Source organism: Pelodiscus sinensis, chromosome 16 (assembly GCF_049634645.1).
Source record: "Pelodiscus sinensis isolate JC-2024 chromosome 16, ASM4963464v1, whole genome shotgun sequence".
NCBI lineage: Eukaryota > Metazoa > Chordata > Testudines > Trionychidae > Pelodiscus > Pelodiscus sinensis.
Window position 1 is genome coordinate 1,124,400 of NC_134726.1, and position 21,915 is coordinate 1,146,314.

The 21,915-nt window shown below is 71.5% G+C and overlaps 1 protein-coding gene across 3 annotated transcripts; it reads right to left on the minus strand.

Annotated features, from left to right (window-relative positions):
- Positions 1-871: 871 nt before the first annotated feature.
- AMDHD2 (amidohydrolase domain containing 2) lies at positions 872-20,220 on the minus strand. 3 transcript variants are annotated; one of them, XM_075899010.1, is made up of 12 exons: positions 20,079-20,220; positions 16,978-17,123; positions 13,582-13,718; positions 12,646-12,785; positions 12,308-12,362; positions 7,811-8,023; positions 4,975-5,063; positions 4,486-4,630; positions 3,745-3,852; positions 3,211-3,279; positions 2,597-2,698; positions 872-2,361 (listed from the first exon to the last, which is right to left on the minus strand). In XM_075899010.1, the coding sequence occupies exons 2-12, from the start codon at positions 17,058-17,060 to the stop codon at positions 2,273-2,275; spliced, it is 1,230 nt and encodes a 409-aa protein (XP_075755125.1). In that variant the 5' UTR covers positions 17,061-17,123; positions 20,079-20,220; the 3' UTR covers positions 872-2,272. The 3 variants fall into 3 exon arrangements, with proteins under 3 accessions (XP_075755125.1, XP_075755124.1, XP_075755127.1); XM_075899009.1 differs by lacking the exon at positions 20,079-20,220 and adding an exon at positions 18,624-18,647; XM_075899012.1 differs by lacking the exon at positions 20,079-20,220 and adding an exon at positions 18,190-18,315.
- Between the last annotated feature and the right edge of the window lie 1,695 nt (positions 20,221-21,915).

Here is a 21,915-nt window from a genome sequence, read left to right on the forward strand (position 1 = left end):
AGGAAAACGCACAAGGGCATGTCACAAGCTCGCATTACACTGGACTCCATTTCGATAGCTGTTTTCACACCAACTGAGCAAGGCACTTGGCTTGGAACACAGAGGTTCCCACTTTGTGGAAGAGACTCTAAAAGAGGGAACTGACCCTACCAAGATGCCTGCTTCTCCTCTTAGGAGAACACCCGGAAACATCTTAGAACAGACTGACGGGGAGAGTGCTGGTCCCAGCCAGGGAGAGGAGTCCTGCCTGTGCTATCGAACCGCGTGAGCCACCAATCCAAATCATCTTTAGCTATAAGGGTTAGATTGTTTTGTTTAGGTAATCTTTGATCGGGCTGCTATCACTTCAGTTCTTAAAGTCTGACCTTTCTGTAGTTCATTAGTTTCTATTTCACCTCAACAAGTGTCGTGTGAGAAGCGTTTCAGGAACAATCTCAACTCTTGTCAAGGGTTGTGCATATTCCTCCGCCCTGCGGGAGGGGCAGGCTAGCGAATCTACTAATCTTTACTGGTCAGGCTTCTCCACTAGGGAAGGACAGTATCAGTCCAGGGTTCTGGGTTGAGGGGATTTTGGCTGGAGCCTCTATTGTTGATTCATGCAGCGACGGGCCAAAATATTCATGCACACAGCAGGGTGCAGCCCCTGCCTGCATATGAGGCCAAGCCTGGAGGGCTCTGAAGCTTGTTACAGGCAGTGTGATCCAGATGGGCCCAGCAGGACCCGATTCCAGGCTGTACCCCACAGGGGGGGGGAAGGGCACCTGTCACAGTGACCCCTGTATTGTAGCCGACCAGCTTGTTCCCAGCCTGCTACCACGCCCTTTCAGCCCACAGTGTGCTGTGTACGCACAGGAGAGGGTGCGCGGGAGCATTTCAACCATGTGTACAGACAGTTTTATTAATCCTGTGGGATCGCAGAGACACGCCAGTCTGCGTGTCCGACTCGCTGCGGCCTTCAGTGCGCGCTGATGAAGAAATGTTGAGAAAATTAAGCAAAATAGTCCCAAAATCAAGGTCTATTCAACCTTTTTTGGTCCTGGAATTGCCTCCATTTTCCTACAGAGGTTCCCTGGCTGCGAAGCGCCGCTGGTGAGGCTGGAACCCCAGTGGTGCCTGTGAGACATCTCCGGGGGCAGGGGCCTGCAGACCTCAGGCAGAGGTCTCTGAGGCGGGGCTCCCAACTCCAAGGAGCCCCTTTCTGATGTTTCCAGTGAACTTCTAAAAGAACCTCACTGAAACCTGCCAGTTTCCAAACTCCACGTTTGCTAAGGCCCAGCAACGGCTCAGGGATGGTCGGATCTGGCTACGAGGGGGCGGCTCAGATCCATTTTCTTGCAGTAGGTTCAGAATCAAGCTCAGCCTCCTCCAGCGAGCCGATCCCGCCAGCGAAGAGACGCAGTAGGAGAAGGAGCAGCCATCTAATAGGGGCATAATGCCATGCAGAGCTTCCAGCGAGCATAGAAAGGAGAGAACCCTGCGGCCGGGGAATGGCGTCCCAGTTACGTCCCCCACAGCAAACACATGGCACCTCCTCACCGAGGCAAGGAAACCACCCGCCCCGCAAGCTGCGGTGAGCCCCGGGGCGAGGCCAGGCCTGCGGGACCCGCTTTGCATGCCTACATGGCTCAAGAGCACCGTGGCTTTCTGCTGCAGCGTGGCGTCCGTGCACCAAGCAGCAAGGCAGCCGAGGAGCCAGGAGCTCCTGCTTTTCACGGCTCTGCCAGGCAGGAGGAGAGGGGGCAGGGTCTCGTCCCAGGAGGCTCTGGGTTGGCCTAGCACCTGAGAGCACCCTGCTTTGGGGTGCGGGACAGCAGGGGTGCAGCATGGACTCAGTCCCTGGCTCCCATTGGTGGGGAGAGATGGGCCCTCCGCAGGCCCCCAGCCGGCCTGTCACTGGGCTGTTCTAGGCAAGGGGCAGTGGACACTGGGGCATGAAGAGGCGCTGTGGGGGCAGCCAGAGGCCTCCTCTGGGAAGCGACGTCCGAGTTACGTGCTGGGCGTCTCGCTGACAGAACAGCCCGGAGCCGCGTCCTCTTCCTCTCCAGCAGGGCTCACCCAGTGCTCCCGAGAGGACGGAGACTCAGGTGGCTCCAGCAGGCTGCCCCAGTCGCCACGGCCCTCGGCTCTCCCTGCAGGCAGGGCTGCCAGGGTCACGCAGCTCATGGGCACTTCCAAGGGACGGGGGAAGAAAGGCCAAGGTCTTCGGGAGGAGAGGACAGTGCGGCAGCTGGTCACGGGGGAGGGGCACGGCCAGGCTCCGGCATCTCCCCCCTCACATGGCGAAGCCGTCGTGGCTCCAGACCCTCTCGCCCGCGATGAACGTGGCGCGCACGTGCAGGCTGTCGTCCAGCAGCAGAAAATCTGCAGAGACAGAAGCGAAGCCGCGGGAATCAGGGCCGTAGCGGTGACAGCGCCTGCTCCTGGAGGAGACGCCGGGGCCTGCAGTCAGGGGCAGAGCTGCCTCCCAAGGCTGCCATCGCCCGGCTGCTGCGACCGGCACGGGAGGGGGCCAAGGGAGCCACTGCCCCACCCAGGCGCCAGGCCACGCAGGAGGGCAGCATGTTCCTGCGCCGCGGGGAGCGGGGCGGGGAGCTACCTGCGTCGCTGTTGTAGCTCAGGGTCCCCTTGCGGCGCTCCATTCCCAGAAGCTGGGCAGGGTGCAGGGACGCTGCCTCCAGGGCTGTCTCCACGCTGCAGCCTGAGGGGAGAACAGCTTGTTACCGCAGCCGAGTCTCGCCCAGGCAGGTGCCAGCGCAGGGCCTGCCACCACCTGGCACTCCGATTCCGTTTCCGTTTCCGATTCCGATTGAAAGCTCGTGTCTGGTTCTTGTTCTCTCTTGTACTTGCCCAACAAGCCTCGGCGTTGGAATGTTTGCGCTTGCTTGCCAGGACACTGACCACCCCGGGCCTCTCTGCGTCCCCCGTTCCCACGTCTCTCTTCTGACCCCTCACGTTAGTACGACAGGTCCCGGCCCAGCCTGGGAGCCCCCGGCCACGTGGCTCTTCAGGCCCCCCGGGCCGGTGCTTGGGGGAAGGGTCAGCGCGGCTGGGGGCGGACGACAGGGTAATTCAGCCCTGGTCCCCTTGCGCCTGTGGCTGCGGAGGAGCTGGCGAGGGTAAAGCCTGACCTCTCCCTGCTGCCTGGGGCGCTGCACTCCCAGCCCTGCTGCAGAGATCTCCTTCCTCCACCCCACAGAGGTGCAGGCTCACCCGTGGCTTCCTGGAAGTGCCGGACACAGGAGTCCATGGTCGCTACGCTGCCGCTCAGCGTCTTGGTCCCTGGCCAGGGAGAGAGGAAACTGGGCAAGGCTGTCTGGCAGCGAGGTGCGGCTACAGCCCTGCCCCACGCGTGGGACGAGCCTGGGGCCGTGGCGGGGCTCCGTGGCGGGGCTCCGCGGCCTGCAGGGGTCTTGTCACCGTCGCCCGCGCGCTGGGTTGCCCGAGTCCGCAGGTGTCCACCCACGTCAGTTTTCTGACCTGTTCTAACTGCGGCACCCCCATGCCGGCCTCCGCCCTCTGCTCTGGGGACCTCGCGTCCAGGGGCACCCGGCCGGGAGAGCTGGGGCTCGCAGAGGGGCTGGGCTCGCAGCGCGGGACCTCCGGCACTGGCAGAGGGTGCTGCTCACGCCACTGGCCTTTCCCCTGGTCAGGCCTCAGCCCGGTGCGGGGCAGACACAGCCGGGGGGCCGGGCTCTGCCCTCCGCAGCGTGTCCCAGGGGGCCGAGCGGCGTGTGCAGCGCTTACCTGCAATGTACGTGTTCAGCCCGTCCACCTCCACCACCTGCTGGCCCAGGGTGTGCCTGCCCGGGGCCAGGCCCATTCCCGCAATGGCGTCCGTCACCAGCACCAGGCCTACGGGAGACCAGAGGGGCCACGTTGGCGCCAGCCTGCGGCCCCGCTTGGCAGATCCTGGCCTGGCCTTTGGGGCAGGACCCAGCCTTGCGCCCTGGGGGCCAACGGCAGGAGCCGGGACCCTCCTGAGAGCAGCGGCAGGGCTGGCCAGCTCGGGCACACCCGGGCGGTGGCCTAGGCAGGCCAGGCGGGCAGGTCACCCAAGGTCTGGGCTGGCGAGTACATGGGAGTCCCAGGGACCATGCAGGCGCGGGGGCCCTGACGTCCCTGCTTAGCCACAAACAGGTGCAGCGCGGGCAGGGCAGAGCCGCTCTCGGCCTCCCCCCGGCTGGAAGGCCACATCCCAGGGTAAGACCGTGGGACAATCTCAGGGCATCTCTGCCCTGCCCCCGCCGGGGTGCTGGCAGGGACCATTCCTGGGGAGCCCCGGGAGCACCCCCCACCGACCGCAGCAGGGATTTCGGCATCACTGCGTAGGAACCGGCACCGGGCCCAACCAGTGACGGCTCCCTCTCTCCGGGGCCCAGGCCAGCCCCGCCCTGAAGGGGAGCCGTCCCATGGCGCACCCCTGGCGGAGGCGGTCGGCCGGCAGACCCGGGCGCACGGCATCGGGCAGCCGGGCCCAGGACTCACCTTTGGGGTGTGCGCGATGCGCGATGCGCAGGGCCGCAGGGTTGGTGTGGATCCCGTCGGAGATCATGCCGTAGAACACCCTCCGCCTGGCAGGAATCTGGTCGCTTGTCAGCAGCCCCACGATGCCAGGGTCGCGGTGGTGGAACTGCGCAAGGGGCGGAACGGGCGCGCGTCGCAGAGAAACCCGCAGCCTGCCAGCACCCAGGGCGGCCGGGGTCCCGGGGAGGGGCGCTCTCTCATCTTGCACCCTGTCCCGACTTCTCATGCTGCTGGGCCACTCTGCTGCCTGCTCGGGAGCCTGGCCTGGGGCCACGGAACCCAGGCCCACCCGGGGCCACGCGCAGAGCACGGGGCCTGGGCCAGCCCTCGCCAGCCGGCCGGCACTGGGGCAAGAGGGGTTTTGCGCTCAGCGCCGCCAACCCAGGCGGACGCGCGCAGACGCCGAGTCCCGGGGAGCGCGGACTGGCCGGAGCCGGGGCGGGTACTCACAGGTAACATGGCGTTGAACAGGTGGGTGATGAAGGTGGCCCCGTGCCGCACGGCCTCCTCCGCCTGGGACAGATTGGCCACCGAATGGCCTGTAAAGAGAGCCCCGCTGACTCCTCCTGTTGCCCCCCGCCCCGCTGACTCCTCCCGTTACCCCCCGCCCTCTCCACGCGCCCCGCTGACCCCTCCCGTTACCCCCCGCCCCACTGACTCCTCCCGTTGCCCCCCGCCCCGCTGACTCCTCCCATTGCCCCCCACCCTCCCCACGCGCCCCGGGGCCCCGCCGACTCCTCCCATTGCCCCCTGCCCTCCCCACGCGCCCCGCCGACTCCTCCCATTGCCCCCCGCCCTCCCCACGCGCCCCGCCGACTCCTCCCATTGCCCCCCGCCCTCCCCACGCGCCCCGCCGACTCCTCCCATTGCCCCCCGCCCTCCCCACGCGCCCCGCCGACTCCTCCCATTGCCCCCCGCCCTCCCCACGCGCCCCGGGGCCCCGCTGACTCCTCCCATTGCCCCCCGCCCTCGGGCCGGTGTGCCAGCCCACTGCAAGTCTGCTGGCAATGCCCCTCCTGCCCCGGGCCAGCCTGGGAGCATGGGCGCGCCTGGATCCTGCTGCAGCCTCCCAGTGTGCCCAGGGCTCGCCGTGTCAGGCCTCAGCCACGAGAGGGGGAGGAGGGCGCTTTTGCGGGAGCAGTTTCTGTGGTGGGAGGGACGAGCGTTCACTTACAAAGCCCCTCGCCAGGCCCCAAGGGCTCCCCCGGGCGCTGCTGATACACCCCCCCCCCCCCGCCGGGCGCTGCTGATACACCCCCCCCCCCCGCCAGGCGCTGCTGGTTCACCCCCCCACCCCGGGCGCTGCTGATACACCCCCCCCCCCGCCGGGCGCTGCTGATACACCCCCCCCCCCGCCGGGCGCTGCTGATACACCCCCCCCCCGCCGGGCGCTGCTGGTTCACCCCCCCCGCCGGGCGCTGCTGGTCCCCACACCCCCCCCGCCAGGCGCTGCTGATCCTCACACCCCCCCCGCCAGGCGCTGCTGATACACCCCCCCCCCGCCGGGCGCTGCTGATACACCCCCCCCCCGCCGGGCGCTGCTGATACACCCCCCCCCCGCCGGGCGCTGCTGATACACCCCCCCCCCCGCCGGGCGCTGCTGGTTCACCCCCCCCGCCGGGCGCTGCTGGTCCCCACACCCCCCCCCGCCAGGCGCTGCTGATCCTCACACCCCCCTACCTCCGGGCACTGCTGGTTCACCCCCCCCCCCCCCGGGCGCTGCTGATCCACACCCCTCCTGCCGGGCGCTGCTGATACACACCCCCCAGGCGCTGCTGGTCCCCCCCCCCCGGGCGCTGCTGGTCCCCACACCCCCCCCGCCAGGCGCTGCTGATCCTCACACCCCCCTACCTCCGGGCACTGCTGGTTCACCCCCCCCGCCGGGCGCTGCTGGTCCCCACACCCCCCCCCGCCAGGCGCTGCTGATCCTCACACCCCCCTACCTCCGGGCACTGCTGGTTCACCCCCCCCCCCCCGGGCGCTGCTGATCCACACCCCTCCTGCCGGGCGCTGCTGATACACACCCCCCAGGCGCTGCTGGTCCCCCCCCCCCGGGCGCTGCTGGTCCAGCCACAGAACAAGCTGTCTCTCACCAGTGGAGATGGGGGCCGGAGCACCATGGGCCCTTGTAGGGGGATTTGCTGCACCAACGCTTCTGCCGCACGCTCCGCCTCAGCCCCCCGCCGCCCCCCGAACCCAGCGCCTCCCCCCACCAACAGCCCCCCGCTGCCTCCCCCCAGAACCCAGCGCCTCCCCCCACCGACAGCCCCCCGCCGCCTCCCCCCCGAACCCAGCGCCTCCCCCCACCGACAGCCCCCCGCCGCCTCCCCCCCGAACCCAGCGCCTCCCCCCACCGACAGCCCCCCGCCGCCTCTCCCCGAACCCAGCGCCTCCCCCCACCGACAGCCCCCCGCCGCCTCTCCCCGAACCCAGCGCCTCCCCCCACCGACAGCCCCCCACCGCCTCCCCCCAGAACCCAGCGCCTCCCCCCACCGACAGCCCCCCACCGCCTCCCCCCAGAACCCAGCGCCTCCCCCCACCGACAGCCCCCCACCGCCTCCCCCCAGAACCCAGCGCCTCCCCCCACCGACAGCCCCCCACCGCCTCCCCCCAGAACCCAGCGCCTCCCCCCACCGACAGCCCCCCACCGCCTCCCCCCAGAACCCAGCGCCTCCCCCCACCGACAGCCCCCCACCGCCTCCCCCCAGAACCCAGCGCCTCCCCCCACCGACAGCCCCCCACCGCCTCCCCCCAGAACCCAGCGCCTCCCCCCACCGACAGCCCCCCACCGCCTCCCCCCAGAACCCAGCGCCTCCCCCCACCGACAGCCCCCCGCCGCCTCTCCCCGAACCCAGCGCCTCCCCCCACCAACAACCCCCTGCCGCCTCCCCCAGAACCCAGCGCCTCCCCCCACCGACAGCCCCCCACCGCCTCCCCCCAGAACCCAGCGCCTCCCCCCACCGACAGCCCCGCGCTGCCTCCCCCCAGAACCCAGCGCCTCCCCCCGCCGCCTCCCCCCGTATCCAGTGCTTCCCCCCCACCTACAGCCCCCCACCACCTCCCCTCCGAACCCAGCACCTCCCACCTGCTGGCAGGCCCCACAGAGCAGCACCTCCCCCTCCTGCCTGCCCCGATCAGCTGGTTAGTGGGGGGGTGTGGGGGGAAGGCGAGGGCAGGGCCTGGCTCCACGGGAAGCGACTCTCCTGCGCCGCGCCGGGCAGGGGTCAGGCCCGAGCCAGCGAGGGAGCGGACAGCCGGCCCTGCCCACGCGGCCGCGCAGCCTCACCCAGCGAGACGCAGACGCCCCGTTGGGCGAGCTCCCGGATCACCTCGCTGCTCCGCCCCATCTCGGGGGCCAGGGTGACGATCCGCACGCAGTCCAGGGGCCCGTAGGTGGCCAGCACGTCCTGGAAGGCCCCCGCCTCGAAGGTGCTCAGGTGCTGCTCTGGGTGCGCCCCCTTCTTCTCCTTGCTTATGAACGGCCCCTCCAGGTGGACCCCTGCCCGCCAGCAGGGAAAACACCCACGGCTGCTTCTCCTCCGCACCCCAGGGGGGCCCAGAGCCGGCCCCTCCCCCCCGCCCCGGGAGCGGAGAGGGGGAGTCTCTGGAACATGCCCGGCCCCCGCCCGCCCCGGGAGGGGAGGGGGGGAGTCCCTGGAGCGTGCCCGGCCCCCGCCCGCCCCAGGAGGAGAGAGGGGGGAGTCCCTGGAACGTGCCCGGCCCCCGCCCGCCCCAGGAGGAGAGAGGGGGGAGTCCCTGGAACGTGCCCAGCCCCCGCCCGCCCCGGGAAGGGAGGGGGGAGTCCCTGGAACGTGCCCGGCCCCCGCCCGCCCCGGGAGGAGAGAGGGGGGAGTCCCTGGAACGTGCCCGGCCCCCGCCCGCCCCGGGAGGGGAGAGGGGGGAGTCCCTGGAACGTGCCCGGCCCCCGCCCGCCCCGGGAGGAGAGAGGGGGGAGTCCCTGGAACGTGCCCGGCCCCCGCCCGCCCCGGGAGGGGAGAGGGGGGAGTCCCTGGAACGTGCCCGGCCCCCGCCTGCCCCGGGAGGGGAGAGGGGGGAGTCCCTGGAACGTGCCCGGCCCCCGCCCGCCCCAGGAGGAGAGAGGGGGGAGTCCCTGGAACGTGCCCAGCCCCCGCCCGCCCCGGGAAGGGAGGGGGGAGTCCCTGGAACGTGCCCGGCCCCCGCCCGCCCCGGGAGGGGAGAGGGGGGAGTCCCTGGAACGTGCCCAGCCCCCGCCCGCCCCAGGAGGAGAGAGGGGGGAGTCCCTGGAACGTGCCCGGCCCCCGCCCGCCCCAGGAGGAGAGAGGGGGGAGTCCCTGGAACATGCCCGGCCCCCGCCCGCCCTGGGAGGGGAGAGGGGGGAGTCCCTGGAACGTGCCCGGCCCCCGCCCGCCCCGGGAGGGCAGAGGGGGGAGTCCCTGGAACGTGCCCGGCCCCCGCCCGCCCCGGGAGGGCAGAGGGGGGAGTCCCTGGAACGTGCCCGGCCCCCGCCCGCCCCGGGAGGGCAGAGGGGGGAGTCCCTGGAACGTGCCCGGCCCCCGCCCGCCCCGGGAGGGCAGAGGGGGGAGTCCCTGGAACGTGCCCGGCCCCCGCCCGCCCCGGGAGGGGAGAGGGGGGAGTCCCTGGAACGTGCCCGGCCCCCGCCCGCCCCGGGAGGGGAGAGGGGGGAGTCCCTGGAACGTGCCCGGCCCCCGCCCGCCCCGGGAGGGGAGAGGGGGGAGTCCCTGGAACGTGCCCGGCCCCCGCCCGCCCCGGGAGCGGAGAGGGGGGAGTCCCTGGAACGTGCCCGGCCCCCCGCCCGCCCCGGGAGGGGAGAGGGGGGAGTCCCTGGAACGTGCCCGGCCCCCGCCCGCCCCGGGAGGGGAGAGGGGGGAGTCCCTGGAACGTGCCCGGCCCCCGCCCGCCCCAGGAGGAGAGAGGGGGGAGTCCCTGGAACGTGCCCGGCCCCCGCCCGCCCCGGGAGCGGAGAGGGGGGAGTCCCTGGAACGTGCCCGGCCCCCGCCCGCCCCGGGAGTGGAGAGGGGGGAGTCCCTGGAACGTGCCCGGCCCCCGCCCGCCCCGGGAGGGGAGGGGGGGAGTCCCTGGAACGTGCCCGGCCCCCGCCCGCCCCGGGAGGGGAGAGGGGGGAGTCCCTGGAGCGTGCCCGGCCCCCGCCCGCCCCAGGAGGAGAGGGGGGGGAGTCCCTGGAACGTGCCCGGCCCCCGCCCGCCCCGGGAGGGGAGAGGGGGGAGTCCCTGGAACATGCCCGGCCCCCGCCCGCCCCGGGAGGGGAGAGGGGGGAGTCCCTGGAACGTGCCCGGCCCCCGCCCGCCCCGGGAGTGGAGAGGGGGGAGTCCCTGGAACGTGCCCAGCCCCCGCCCGCCCCGGGAGGGCAGAGGGGGGAGTCCCTGGAACGTGCCCAACCCCCGCCCGCCCTGGGAGGGCAGAGGGGGGAGTCCCTGGAACGTGCCCGGCCCCCGCCCGCCCCGGGAGGGGAGAGGGGGGAGTCCCTGGAACATGCCCGGCCCCCGCCCGCCCCGGGAGGGGAGAGGGGGGAGTCCCTGGAACGTGCCCGGCCCCCGCCCGCCCCGGGAGTGGAGAGGGGGGAGTCCCTGGAGCGTGCCCGGCCCCCGCCCGCCCCAGGAGGAGAGAGGGGGGAGTCCCTGGAGCGTGCCCGGCCCCCGCCCGCCCCAGGAGGAGAGAGGGGGGAGTCCCTGGAACATGCCCGGCCCCCGCCCGCCCCGGGAGGGCAGAGGGGGGAGTCCCTGGAACGTGCCCGGCCCCCGCCCGCCCCGGGAGGGCAGAGGGGGGAGTCCCTGGAACGTGCCCGGCCCCCGCCCGCCCCGGGAGGGCAGAGGGGGGAGTCCCTGGAACGTGCCCGGCCCCCGCCCGCCCCGAGAGAGGAGAGGGGGGAGTCCCTGGAACGTGCCCGGCCCCCGCCCGCCCCGGGAGGGCAGAGGGGGGAGTCCCTGGAACGTGCCCGGCCCCCGCCCGCCCCGGGAGGGCAGAGGGGGGAGTCCCTGGAACGTGCCCGGCCCCCGCCCGCCCTGGGAGGGGAGAGGGGGGAGTCCCTGGAACGTGCCCGGCCCCCGCCCGCCCCGGGAGGGGAGAGGGGGGAGTCCCTGGAACGTGCCCCGGCCCCCGCCCGCCCCGGGAGTGGAGAGGGGGGAGTCCCTGGAACGTGCCCGGCCCCCGCCCGCCCCGGGAGGGGAGGGGGGAGTCCCTGGAGCGTGCCCGGCCCCCGCCCGCCCCGGGAGCGGAGAGGGGGGAGTCCCTGGAACGTGCCCGGCCCCCGCCCGCCCCGGGAGTGGAGAGGGGGGAGTCCCTGGAACGTGCCTGGCCCCCGCCCGCCCCGGGAGTGGAGAGGGGGGAGTCCCTGGAACGTGCCCGGCCCCCGCCCGCCCCGGGAGGGGAGGGGGGGAGTCCCTGGAACGTGCCCGGCCCCCGCCCGCCCCGGGAGGGGAGGGGGGAGTCCCTGGAGCGTGCCCGGCCCCCGCCCGCCCCAGGAGGAGAGGGGGGGGAGTCCCTGGAACGTGCCCGGCCCCCGCCCGCCCCGGGAGGGGAGAGGGGGGAGTCCCTGGAACATGCCCGGCCCCCGCCCGCCCCGGGAGGGGAGAGGGGGGAGTCCCTGGAACGTGCCCGGCCCCCGCCCGCCCCGGGAGGGGAGAGGGGGGAGTCCCTGGAACGTGCCCGGCCCCCGCCCGCCCCGGGAGGGGAGAGGGGGGAGTCCCTGGAACGTGCCCGGCCCCCGCCCGCCCCGGGAGGGGAGAGGGGGGAGTCCCTGGAACGTGCCCGGCCCCCGCCCGCCCCGGGAGGGCAGAGGGGGGAGTCCCTGGAACGTGCCCAACCCCCGCCCGCCCTGGGAGGGCAGAGGGGGGAGTCCCTGGAACGTGCCCGGCCCCCGCCCGCCCCGGGAGGGGAGAGGGGGGAGTCCCTGGAACGTGCCCGGCCCCCGCCCGCCCTGGGAGGGCAGAGGGGGGAGTCCCTGGAACGTGCCCGGCCCCCGCCCGCCCTGGGAGGGCAGAGGGGGGAGTCCCTGGAACGTGCCCGGCCCCCGCCCGCCCCGGGAGGGGAGAGGGGGGAGTCCCTGGAACGTGCCCGGCCCCCGCCCGCCCCGGGAGGGGAGAGGGGGGAGTCCCTGGAACGTGCCCGGCCCCCGCCCGCCCCGGGAGGGGAGAGGGGGGAGTCCCTGGAACATGCCCGGCCCCCGCCCGCCCCGGGAGGGGAGAGGGGGGAGTCCCTGGAACGTGCCCGGCCCCCGCCCGCCCCGGGAGTGGAGAGGGGGGAGTCCCTGGAACGTGCCCGGCCTGGCTCCCCGACCTCACCAGCTGCGGGCCCCTGGAATGGCTCTTCCCCCGACCCCTCCTCTGCCCAACTCCCCCTCTCCTCACAAGCTTGGCCCAAATGCCAGCGGCTCGGCCCGAGGAGCAGAGCGAGGTCCCTGCGGTGCAGCCCCCCCAGCGGAGCCTCGCCCCACGGCTCCGGCCGAGGGCTCCCTGCCACCCCCGGACGCTGCTGCTCCCCTCCGCCGCGCGAGAGACGCCATCGTGGCCCCCGGCCCAGCCCAGCAGGGCAACCCGCCCCCCCCGGCCCCAGCCCAGCAGGGCGACCCGCCCCCCCCGGCCCCAGCCCAGCAGGGCGACACACCCCCCCCGGCCCCAGCCCCCGGCCCCAGCCCAGCAGGGCGACCCGCCGCACCCACGCCCAGGAAGGGGAGCGCGACAGGCTGAGGGAGGGACTGGGCCGCCAGCGTCTGGAGATCTGGGAGCCAGGGCCCTGCCCCCCGCCCACGGCAGAGGGGCCTTACCCAGGATGCCAGCTCCGCCGGGCCCTCCGTTCCGCACGCTGATCTGAGGAAGGACCTAGACGGACGGGGCTTGTCAGAGCCTCGTGGACACCCCCCCGGCCGCAGCGCAAGAGGCAGCCCCCTGCCGGGACACAGGAGCTGCCTGGGCCGGGGGGTTCCTGCGGCGCCTGGCCTGCAGCCCGACACAGAAAGGGTTCGGCCCTGCGAGGGGGACGCCCTCTCGGGGCCCACAAGCCCAGCCCCCCTGCCACATGCCTGGCCCGGGGACACGGCCGGCAGCCGCCCCAGGGACAAGCCTCCCCTCTGCCTAGCCCCGGCGCACGGGGGCAGCCTCTCACCTGGCGGTACACGGCCGGCGGGGAGGTCACCAGGGTCGGGCAGAAGGAGGTCACGCCGTGGGAGAGAATCTTCCGGCTCACCAGCGAGATCCCCGACTCGACGTCCTCCGTGGCCAGGGAGAAATCCACCCCGAAGCCCCCTGCGCCGCCAAGGAGACAAGGGGAGCCGGGCGCTCGGGGGGCAGGGGCGCGCCAGGGCCGATGGGAGGAGCGGCTGGAGATCAGCCGTGGGAGGCGCCAAGCCCAGGAGTGGGGCAGGGGGCAGGGCTGCGCAGCGAACCCCTGGGAACGGGGGGGTGCACCTGTCGCCCTGGGGACTAGCCCCCAAGGGCAGACCCCTCCCCCCGCACTGCCCCTGCCCAGGCACCGGCCCACCCTGCCTTCCGCCCTCCGCCTGCCAGCGCTACCGGCCTCTCCCCGGGGTGACCGTCCGCCTGTGCTGCCCCACGGCCCTGCTAGAGCTCGGGGACAAGAGCGCCGCCCCCCCCCGACTGCCTGCCACTCCCCCGCCCGCCCCCCCGACTGCCTGCCACTCCCCCGCCCCCTGCCCCCCACCAGCCGCCCGACTGCCTGCCACTCCCCCGCAGGGCGCGACGCGTCCCCCCTCCCCCACAGGGCGCGACGCGGCCCCCCTCCCCCACAGGGCGCGGCGCGGCCCCCCTCCCCCACAGGGCGCGGCGCGGCCCCCCTCCCCCACAGGGCGCGGCGCGGCCCCCTCCATCCCCAGCGCTTTGCTGGCAAACGCTGCCTTGTGCCCACAAAGCTGGGTCGCCGGACGAGGCCCGAGGGCTGCGCCAGGCCCAGGCTGCGCGACTCTTATCGGCAGACTCGGCTCATCCCCCAAGGTCCGCGCTCAGAGCAGGGCGCCGAGTCCAACGGGCAGCGGGCCGGCGCTGGACTCTCGGCTGCCTTGCGCCATGGCCCGGAGCGGCTCACCATTGATCTGCACGTCAATGAACCCGGGGGCCACGATGCTGCCCTTGCAATCCAGCTGGACGTCAGCAGACCCCTTCTCATCGAAGAACAGCTTCTCCGGGTCGAGGATCTTCCCCTCTCGCACCCACAGGTCCTCCCTGCGGGAAGAGCCGCACGCCAGAGGGCTGACCCGGGGGGTGAGGGTAACCAGCGAGGGCTGACCCGGGGGGGTGAGGGTAACCAGCGAGGGCTGACCCGGGGGGTGAGGGTAACCAGCGAGGGCTGACCCGGGGGGTGAGGGTAACCAGCGAGGGCTGACCCGGGGGGGTGAGGGTAACCAGCGAGGGCTGACCCGGGGGGTGAGGGTAACCAGCGAGGGCTGACCCGGGGGGTGAGGGTAACCAGCGAGGGCTGACCCGGGGGGTGAGGGTAACCAGCGAGGGCTGACCCGGGGGGGTGAGGGTAACCAGCGAGGGCTGACCCGGGGGGGTGAGGGTAACCAGCGAGGGCTGACCCGGGGGGGTGAGGGTAACCAGCGAGGGCTGACCCGGGGGGGTGAGGGTAACCAGCGAGGGCTGACCCGGGGGGGGTGAGGGTAACCAGCGAGGGCTGACCCGGGGGGGGTGAGGGTAACCAGCGAGGGCTGACCCGGGGGGGGTGAGGGTAACCAGCGAGGGCTGACCCGGGGGGGGTGAGGGTAACCAGCGAGGGCTGACCCGGGGGGGGTGAGGGTAACCAGCGAGGGCTGACCCGGGGGGGGTGAGGGTAACCAGCGAGGGCTGACCCGGGGGGGGTGAGGGTAACCAGCGAGGGCTGACCCGGGGGGGGGTGAGGGTAACCAGCGAGGGCTGACCCGGGGGGGGGTGAGGGTAACCAGCGAGGGCTGACCCGGGGGGGGGTGAGGGTAACCAGCGAGGGCTGACCCGGGGGGGTGAGGTTAACCAGCGAGGGCTGACCCGGGGGGGTGAGGTTAACCAGCGAGGGCTGACCCGGGGGGGTGAGGTTAACCAGCGAGGGCTGACCCGGGGGGGTGAGGGTAACCAGCGAGGGCTGACCCGGGGGGGTGAGGGTAACCAGCGAGGGCTGACCCGGGGGGGTGAGGGTAACCAGCGAGGGCTGACCCGGGGGGTGAGGTTAACCAGCGAGGGCTGACCCGGGGGGGTGAGGGTAACCAGCGAGGGCTGACCCGGGGGGGTGAGGGTAACCAGCGAGGGCTGACCCGGGGGGGTGAGGGTAACCAGCGAGGGCTGACCCGGGGGGTGAGGGTAACCAGCGAGGGCTGACCCGGGGGGGTGAGGGTAACCAGCGAGGGCTGACCCGGGGGGGTGAGGGTAACCAGCGAGGGCTGACCCGGGGGGTGAGGGTAACCAGCGAGGGCTGACCCGGGGGGTGAGGGTAACCAGCGAGGGCTGACCCGGGGGGTGAGGGTAACCAGCGAGGGCTGACCCGGGGGGGTGAGGGTAACCAGCGAGGGCTGACCCGGGGGGGTGAGGGTAACCAGCGAGGGCTGACCCGGGGGGGTGAGGGTAACCAGCGAGGGCTGACCCGGGGGGTGAGGGTAACCAGCGAGGGCTGACCCGGGGGGGTGAGGGTAACCAGCGAGGGCTGACCCGGGGGGGTGAGGGTAACCAGCGAGGGCTGACCCGGGGGGTGAGGGTAACCAGCGAGGGCTGACCCGGGGGGGGTGAGGGTAACCAGCGAGGGCTGACCCGGGGGGGTGAGGGTAACCAGCGAGGGCTGACCCGGGGGGGTGAGGGTAACCAGCGAGGGCTGACCCGGGGGGGGTGAGGGTAACCAGCGAGGGCTGACCCGGGGGGGGGGTGAGGGTAACCAGCGAGGGCTGACCCGGGGGGGGGTGAGGGTAACCAGCGAGGGCTGACCCGGGGGGGGGTGAGGGTAACCAGCGAGGGCTGACCCGGGGGGGGGTGAGGGTAACCAGCGAGGGCTGACCCGGGGGGGTGAGGGTAACCAGCGAGGGCTGACCCGGGGGGGTGAGGGTAACCAGCGAGGGCTGACCCGGGGGGGTGAGGGTAACCAGCGAGGGCTGACCCGGGGGGGTGAGGGTAACCAGCGAGGGCTGACCCGGGGGGGTGAGGGTAACCAGCGAGGGCTGACCCGGGGGGGTGAGGGTAACCAGCGAGGGCTGACCCGGGGGGGTGAGGGTAACCAGCGAGGGCTGACCCGGGGGGGTGAGGGTAACCAGCGAGGGCTGACCCGGGGGGTGAGGTTAACCAGCGAGGGCTGACCCGGGGGGTGAGGTTAACCAGCGAGGGCTGACCCGGGGGGTGAGGTTAACCAGCGAGGGCTGACCCGGGGGGTGAGGGTAACCAGCGAGGGCTGACCCGGGGGGTGAGGGTAACCAGCGAGGGCTGACCCGGGGGGGTGAGGGTAACCAGCGAGGGCTGACCCGGGGGGGTGAGGGTAACCAGCGAGGGCTGACCCGGGGGGGTGAGGGTAACCAGCGAGGGCTGACCCGGGGGGGTGAGGGTAACCAGCGAGGGCTGACCCGGGGGGGTGAGGGTAACCAGCGAGGGCTGACCCGGGGGGGTGAGGGTAACCAGCGAGGGCTGACCCGGGGGGGTGAGGGTAACCAGCGAGGGCTGACCCGGGGGGGTGAGGGTAACCAGCGAGGGCTGACCCGGGGGGGTGAGGGTAACCAGCGAGGGCTGACCCGGGGGGGTGAGGGTAACCAGCGAGGGCTGACCCGGGGGGTGAGGGTAACCAGCGAGGGCTGACCCGGGGGGTGAGGTTAACCAGCGAGGGCTGACCGGGGGGGTGAGGTTAACCAGCGAGGGCTGACCCGGGGGGGTGAGGTTAACCAGCGAGGGCTGACCGGGGGGGTGAGGTTAACCAGCGAGGGCTGCCCCCAGCCCGGCCAGAGCAGCCCCCAGCCTCACTCCACCGTTAACCAGCCAGCTAACGAAATGGGGTTTCACATCTCTGTGCCATTCAGCCCCCCTGCCCCGCGGTGAGCTCAGGTAGCAGCCCTCAGGCCCCCCAGCGCAGGGCCTGGAGCCTGACCCAGCAGGGGCAAGAACCGAATGAACAGCAGGTACCCCCGCCCCAGGGAGCCGCATGGCACCCAAACACGAACCAAGGCCACAGCCTCCTTGGCCGAGCTCCAGGCCGGGCCCCTCCCTGCCCTCACACGGATGCGGGTAGAGGGGCGCATGGATCAGGCGGGCCTGGTAAGGGTCTGCCCCGTTCTGGTCAGTGCCCCTTGGACCCGCTGTGGGAACAACTGCAGCTCTCCAAGCCAGGTGGTGCCCCAGCCAGCGGCCCTGCACAGAGCTCTGTGTGCCACGCCAGGCACGCGCTGCTGGACCCCGTTCTCCCAAAGGGCTCCCAGTGCCCAGGCCTCACCTGCGGCGGCATCACAGCCCCACCGGGCGCATGCAGCCAGGCCCGTCGGCTCACCTTTGCAACTGGTGGCTCCGCAGAATCCGGCAGTTAGTGAACTGCAAGATTGGCGCGTCCGAGACAGACTTGTTGGACGGCATCGCTGGGCTGAGTGAAGGGGAGTGATGCAGATGATGGGACGTGTCCTGCAACCTCCCCGAGGCCTAGGCAGAAAAACAAGGAAGGAGAGAAAGAGGGTTAGGGCGCCAAGCTGGGCCGGGCGGGCGGAGGGGAAGGGGGTTAGGGCACCGAGCTGGGCCGGGCGGGCGGAGGGGAAGGGGGTTAGGGCACCGAGCTGGGCCGGGCGGGCGGAGGGGAAGGGGGTTAGGGCGCCGAGCTGGGCCGGGCGGCCAGAGGGGAAGGGGGTTAGGGCGCCGAGCTGGGCCGGGCGGCCGGAGGGGAAGGGGGTTAGGGCGCCGAGCTGGGCCGGGCGGGCGGAGGAGAAGGGGGTTAGGGCACCGAGCTGGGCCGGGCGGGCGGAGGGGAAGGGGGTTAGGGCACCGAGCTGAGCCAGGAGGGTGGAGGGGAAGGGGGTTAGGGCACCGAGCTGGGCCGGGCGGGCGGAGGGGAAGCAGGTGCTGCTTTGCACAGAGAGAAGACGAGTGCGAATACGTTCGACAGGTGCCAACGACCGGGCAGGGGTCACACAGTCATAGAATCCTAGGACTGGAAGGGACCTCGAGAGGCATCGAGTCCAGTCCCCTGCTCTCATGGCAGGACCCAGCACTGTCTGGACCATGGGTTCCCAAACCGGGGGGGCGTGAAGAAATTCCAGGGAGGGGGTGCAAGGTAACCCAGCCCCCCTGGTTAATTCCCCTCCCCCAAGTTTTGCTGCAGGTTAGGGGGGCGTGAGGATTTCTCAAAGATCAAAAAGAGGGGGAGCTGCCGAAAAGTTTGGGAAGCACTGACCGGTCTAGACCATCCCTGCTAGACATTCATCTAACCAGCTCCTACATATCCCCAGAGACGGGGATTCCACCACCTCCCTGGCAACGTATCCCAGCGTTTAACCCCCTGACAGGCAGGAACTTTCTCCTAATGTCCAACCTAAACCTCCCTGGCTGCAGTTTCTGCTCATTGCTTCTCGTCCTGTCCCCAGAGGCCAGGAAGAACAAGTTGTCCCCAATACTTACTGCTATGGGACCTGCGGGTGCCACTGTGACTCCAAAAAATAACTGTGGGGCAGAAGGGCAGATGGCAGAAAAAAGGGAGGGGGAAGCAAGACCAGACCTCTTAATTTAGTGAGCATCACTTCTTTGCGCTCCTCTGTTTCACTGTACTGCCTGGACCCCGACTGTGCAAGCTGCTGCCCAGACCCTTACATCTGCACGGAGCTCTTCTGGAGTCCACAAGGCTCTGGGGGGCAGGGATCAGCGTGCGGGTCAATACCTGGCCCTGTCCAGGGAAGCTCATGACCCAGCCCGTGGGCCAAACCCAGGGCTGAACCATGGGCACGCACCACCAGAGGCGCATTGTGCGTGTGCCAAGAACGAGGCTCCAGGCTCCGTGTCACCCAGCTGGAACAGGGGGGCTGCCGTGCAGGATTCTGCATGGCTGGAGGATGGAAGTAACCTGATCTCGATCTCGGGGACACGGCACAAAGCGCCTGAGGGGACGGGGCTGCTCCAGGACTGCGGATTTATTTCGAGCATTTCCCCACTAACCCGTGTCCAGCGTGTGCAAGGCCACAGGCCCGTCACGGCCGCAGAGCAGCGCCTCTGGCCCAGCCGGGGCGGAGGGGAGCGACGACACTCCTTAAGCCGCCAACACAGGGGGGCTACGTCTACACTGGCAGGTTTTCCGCAAATGCTTTTAACGGAAAAGTTTTCCATTAGAAGCATTTGCAGATAAGAGCGTCTAGATTGGCAGGGACGTGTTTGTGAAAAGCACGTTTTGTGGAAGCGCGTCCGTGCCAATCTAGACACGCTTTTCCGCAAAAAAGCCCCATCGCCATTTTCACCATCGGGGCTTTTTGCACAAGACAGTCCTGTGCTGGCTGCACTGGCCCTCCAGCGCAAATGATTTGCACAAGAGGCTGTTGCCCGACCGGGAGCAGCGCGGACTCGGACAGCAGGAAGCCAGGGCTCCGGTGGGAATCCCAGGGGCGGTGCAGGCAGCTGGCAAGCTTGGCCAGGAGCAGCTGCGTTTGGGAAACACCGGCCAGTCGGGACACAGCAGGTTGCAAGTTCCACAGGCCGGTTCCGAGCCCTGCGGGCAGCCCCAGGCGAGCTGCAGCACCCGCCGCCGGCACAGCCACAGGGAGCTCCCGGGCCGCCGGCCGAGTCCCCGCGACCAGCCCTCGGGCCACGGGCCCCCCGCGCCGAGCCCAGACCCGCCAGGAGCCCGCAGAAACCGGCCGGGGGCGCCCCGACTCGCCGAGGGGCGGGGGCTCGGCCTCGCTGGCGGCTTGGGCGGGGGGCAAGAGGGGGGGGCAGGGACCCGGGGGGACAGGTCCCGGGGGGCGGGGCAAGGGGGGGGCAGGGACCCGGGGGGGGGGGCGAGCAGGGACCCGGGGGGACAGGTCCCAGGGGGGCGGGGCGAGGGGGGGGGACAGGGACCCGGGGGGGGGCGAGCAGGGACCCGGGGGGACAGGACCCAGGGGGGCGGGGACCCGGGGGGGGCGAGCAGGGACCCGGGGGGACAGGTCCCAGGGGGGCGGGGCGGGGGGGGCAGGGACCCGGGGGGGGGCGAGCAGGGACCCGGGGGGACAGGACCCAGCGGGGCGGGGCGGGGGGGGCAGGGACCCGGGGGGGGCGAGCAGGGACCCGGGGGGACAGGTCCCAGGGGGGCGGGGCGAGGGGGGGGGACAGGGACCCGGGGGGGGCGAGCAGGGACCCGGGGGGACAGGTCCCAGGGGGGCGGGGCGGGGGGGGGCAGGGACCCGGGGGGGGGCGAGCAGGGACCCGGGGGGACAGGTCCCAGGGGGGCGGGGCGAGGGGGGGGGACAGGGACCCGGGGGGGGCGAGCAGGGACCCGGGGGGACAGGACCCAGGGGGGCGGGGCGAGGGGGGGGGACAGGGACCCGGGGGGGGGCGAGCAGGGACCCGGGGGGACAGGTCCCAGGGGGGCGGGGCGAGGGGGGGGGGCAGGGACCCGGGCCCGGCCGCTCGGCTCCTTACCTGGCGACGCCGCCCCTGCCCGGCGCCGGGTCACGTGAGCTCGCGCAGCTGGTGGGAGGGGCCTGGGGCGGGGCGCCCGGCCGGAGCACGTGATCGGCCGCCAGGGGCTGCCATGATGGGAGGGGCGAGCAAAGGAGCCAGTCAGCCGCCGCCGCCATTTTGGGGAGGTCGCTCGCGCAAACCCCGAGGGAGCGAAGGGGGCGGAACATGGGAGAGGGGGAGGGTCGCTGGGGCCAGGTGTGGGGGTGGGTCGCTGGGGGCGGGTCGCTGGGGCCAGGTGTGGGGGTGGGTCGCTGGGGGCGGGTTGCAGGGGGCCAGGTGTGAGGGCGGGTCGCTGGGAGCCAGGTGTGGGGGTGGGTCGCTGGGGGCGGGTTGCAGGGGGCCAGGTGTGAGGGTGGGTCGCTGGGAGCCAGGTGTGGGGGTGGGTCACTGGGGGCGGGTCGCAGGGGGCCAGGTGTGAGGGTGGGTTGCTGGGGGCGGGTCGCTGGGGGCCAGGTGTGGGGGTGGGTCGCTGGGGGCCAGGTGTGAGGGTGGGTCGCTGGGGGCGGGTCGCAGGGGGCCAGGTGTGGGGGTGGGTCGCTGGGGGAGGGTCGCAGGGGGCTAGGTGTGGTGGTGGGTCGCTGGGGGCGGGTCGCAGGGGGCCAGGTGTGGGGGTGGGTCGCTGGGGGCGGGTCGCTGGGGGCCAGGTGTGGGGGTGGGTCGCTGGGGGCGGGTCGCTGGGGGCCAGGTGTGGGCGTGGGTCGCTGGGGGCGGGTCGCAGGGGGCCAGGTGTGGGGGTGGGTCGCTGGGGGCCAGGTGTGGGGGCGGGTCGCTGGGGGCCAGGTGTGGGGGTGGGTCGCAGTGTGGGGTATGGGCCTGGGCTGGAGTTTGGGCTCTGGGACTCTAGGTGTCAAGCTCCAGCCTGAACCCAAAGAGCAACGCTGCAATTTTTCTTGCTGCCGGGGCCAAGTGCAGCGGGTGCTGGTCTCCAGTGTAGACATGCCCCCGAGCCCTGAATATCTTAGGGGCAGCCAAACCGGAAGGTCTTCCCAGGCCCCTAGGTCATGCGCTGCAGGGGAGTGGCTTGTCTTGATATTGGTGTCCTGAACAGCACTGGGCACGTTGTGTGTGTTTGGCCCTGCATAACTAATCAGCTTTCGCTGCCCATCTGGGAAAGGCGACTGCCCAGCTGGAATGGACGTGACTTCTGCTGCCTGTTGCAACCCATTAGTAGCTGACAGATCTGGGGAACTATCCCTAAAGGATGCCATGAACTAGCACGGCCACGTCCCAGCTCCGTTCCTTCTAGGCTTGCCTCCCTGGTTTTGATGCAGTCTGAATTGGGGACAGGACTTGAAAACACAAAGTTCTTTTTCTTGGCAGCCCTTGCACTTGCTGAGTGTCTCAGTGGATTCGCTCTCTGCCGGTCACAATCAGCATTCACTGGACAAGACTGAGCGATGTTGCACAGCCAGACTCTAAGGGGGTTGGCAGCATTTAGTGCTGGTAAGTCTCCAAGCAGTGTGATGCAGAGCTCTTGGAAGAGGTTCCCAAGTACTCTTGGGCTGTCTACACTTTGGCAAGATTTTGCGCAAAAGCAGCCGTGCTCTGCGCAAAATCTTGCCACCTGTCTACACTGGCGGAGGTACTTGCGCAAGAACACTGATGTTCTATTGTATGAGATCAGTGCTTCTTGCACAAATACTCTGACGCTCCCGCTCAGGGATAAGCCTCTTGCGCAGTTGGCCAGTGTAGACAGGCAATGTTAATTTCTTGCGCAAGAAAGCCCAGTGGTTAAAATGGCCATCGGAGCTTTCTTGCGCAAGACAGCATCTATGCTGGCACGGATGCTTTTGCA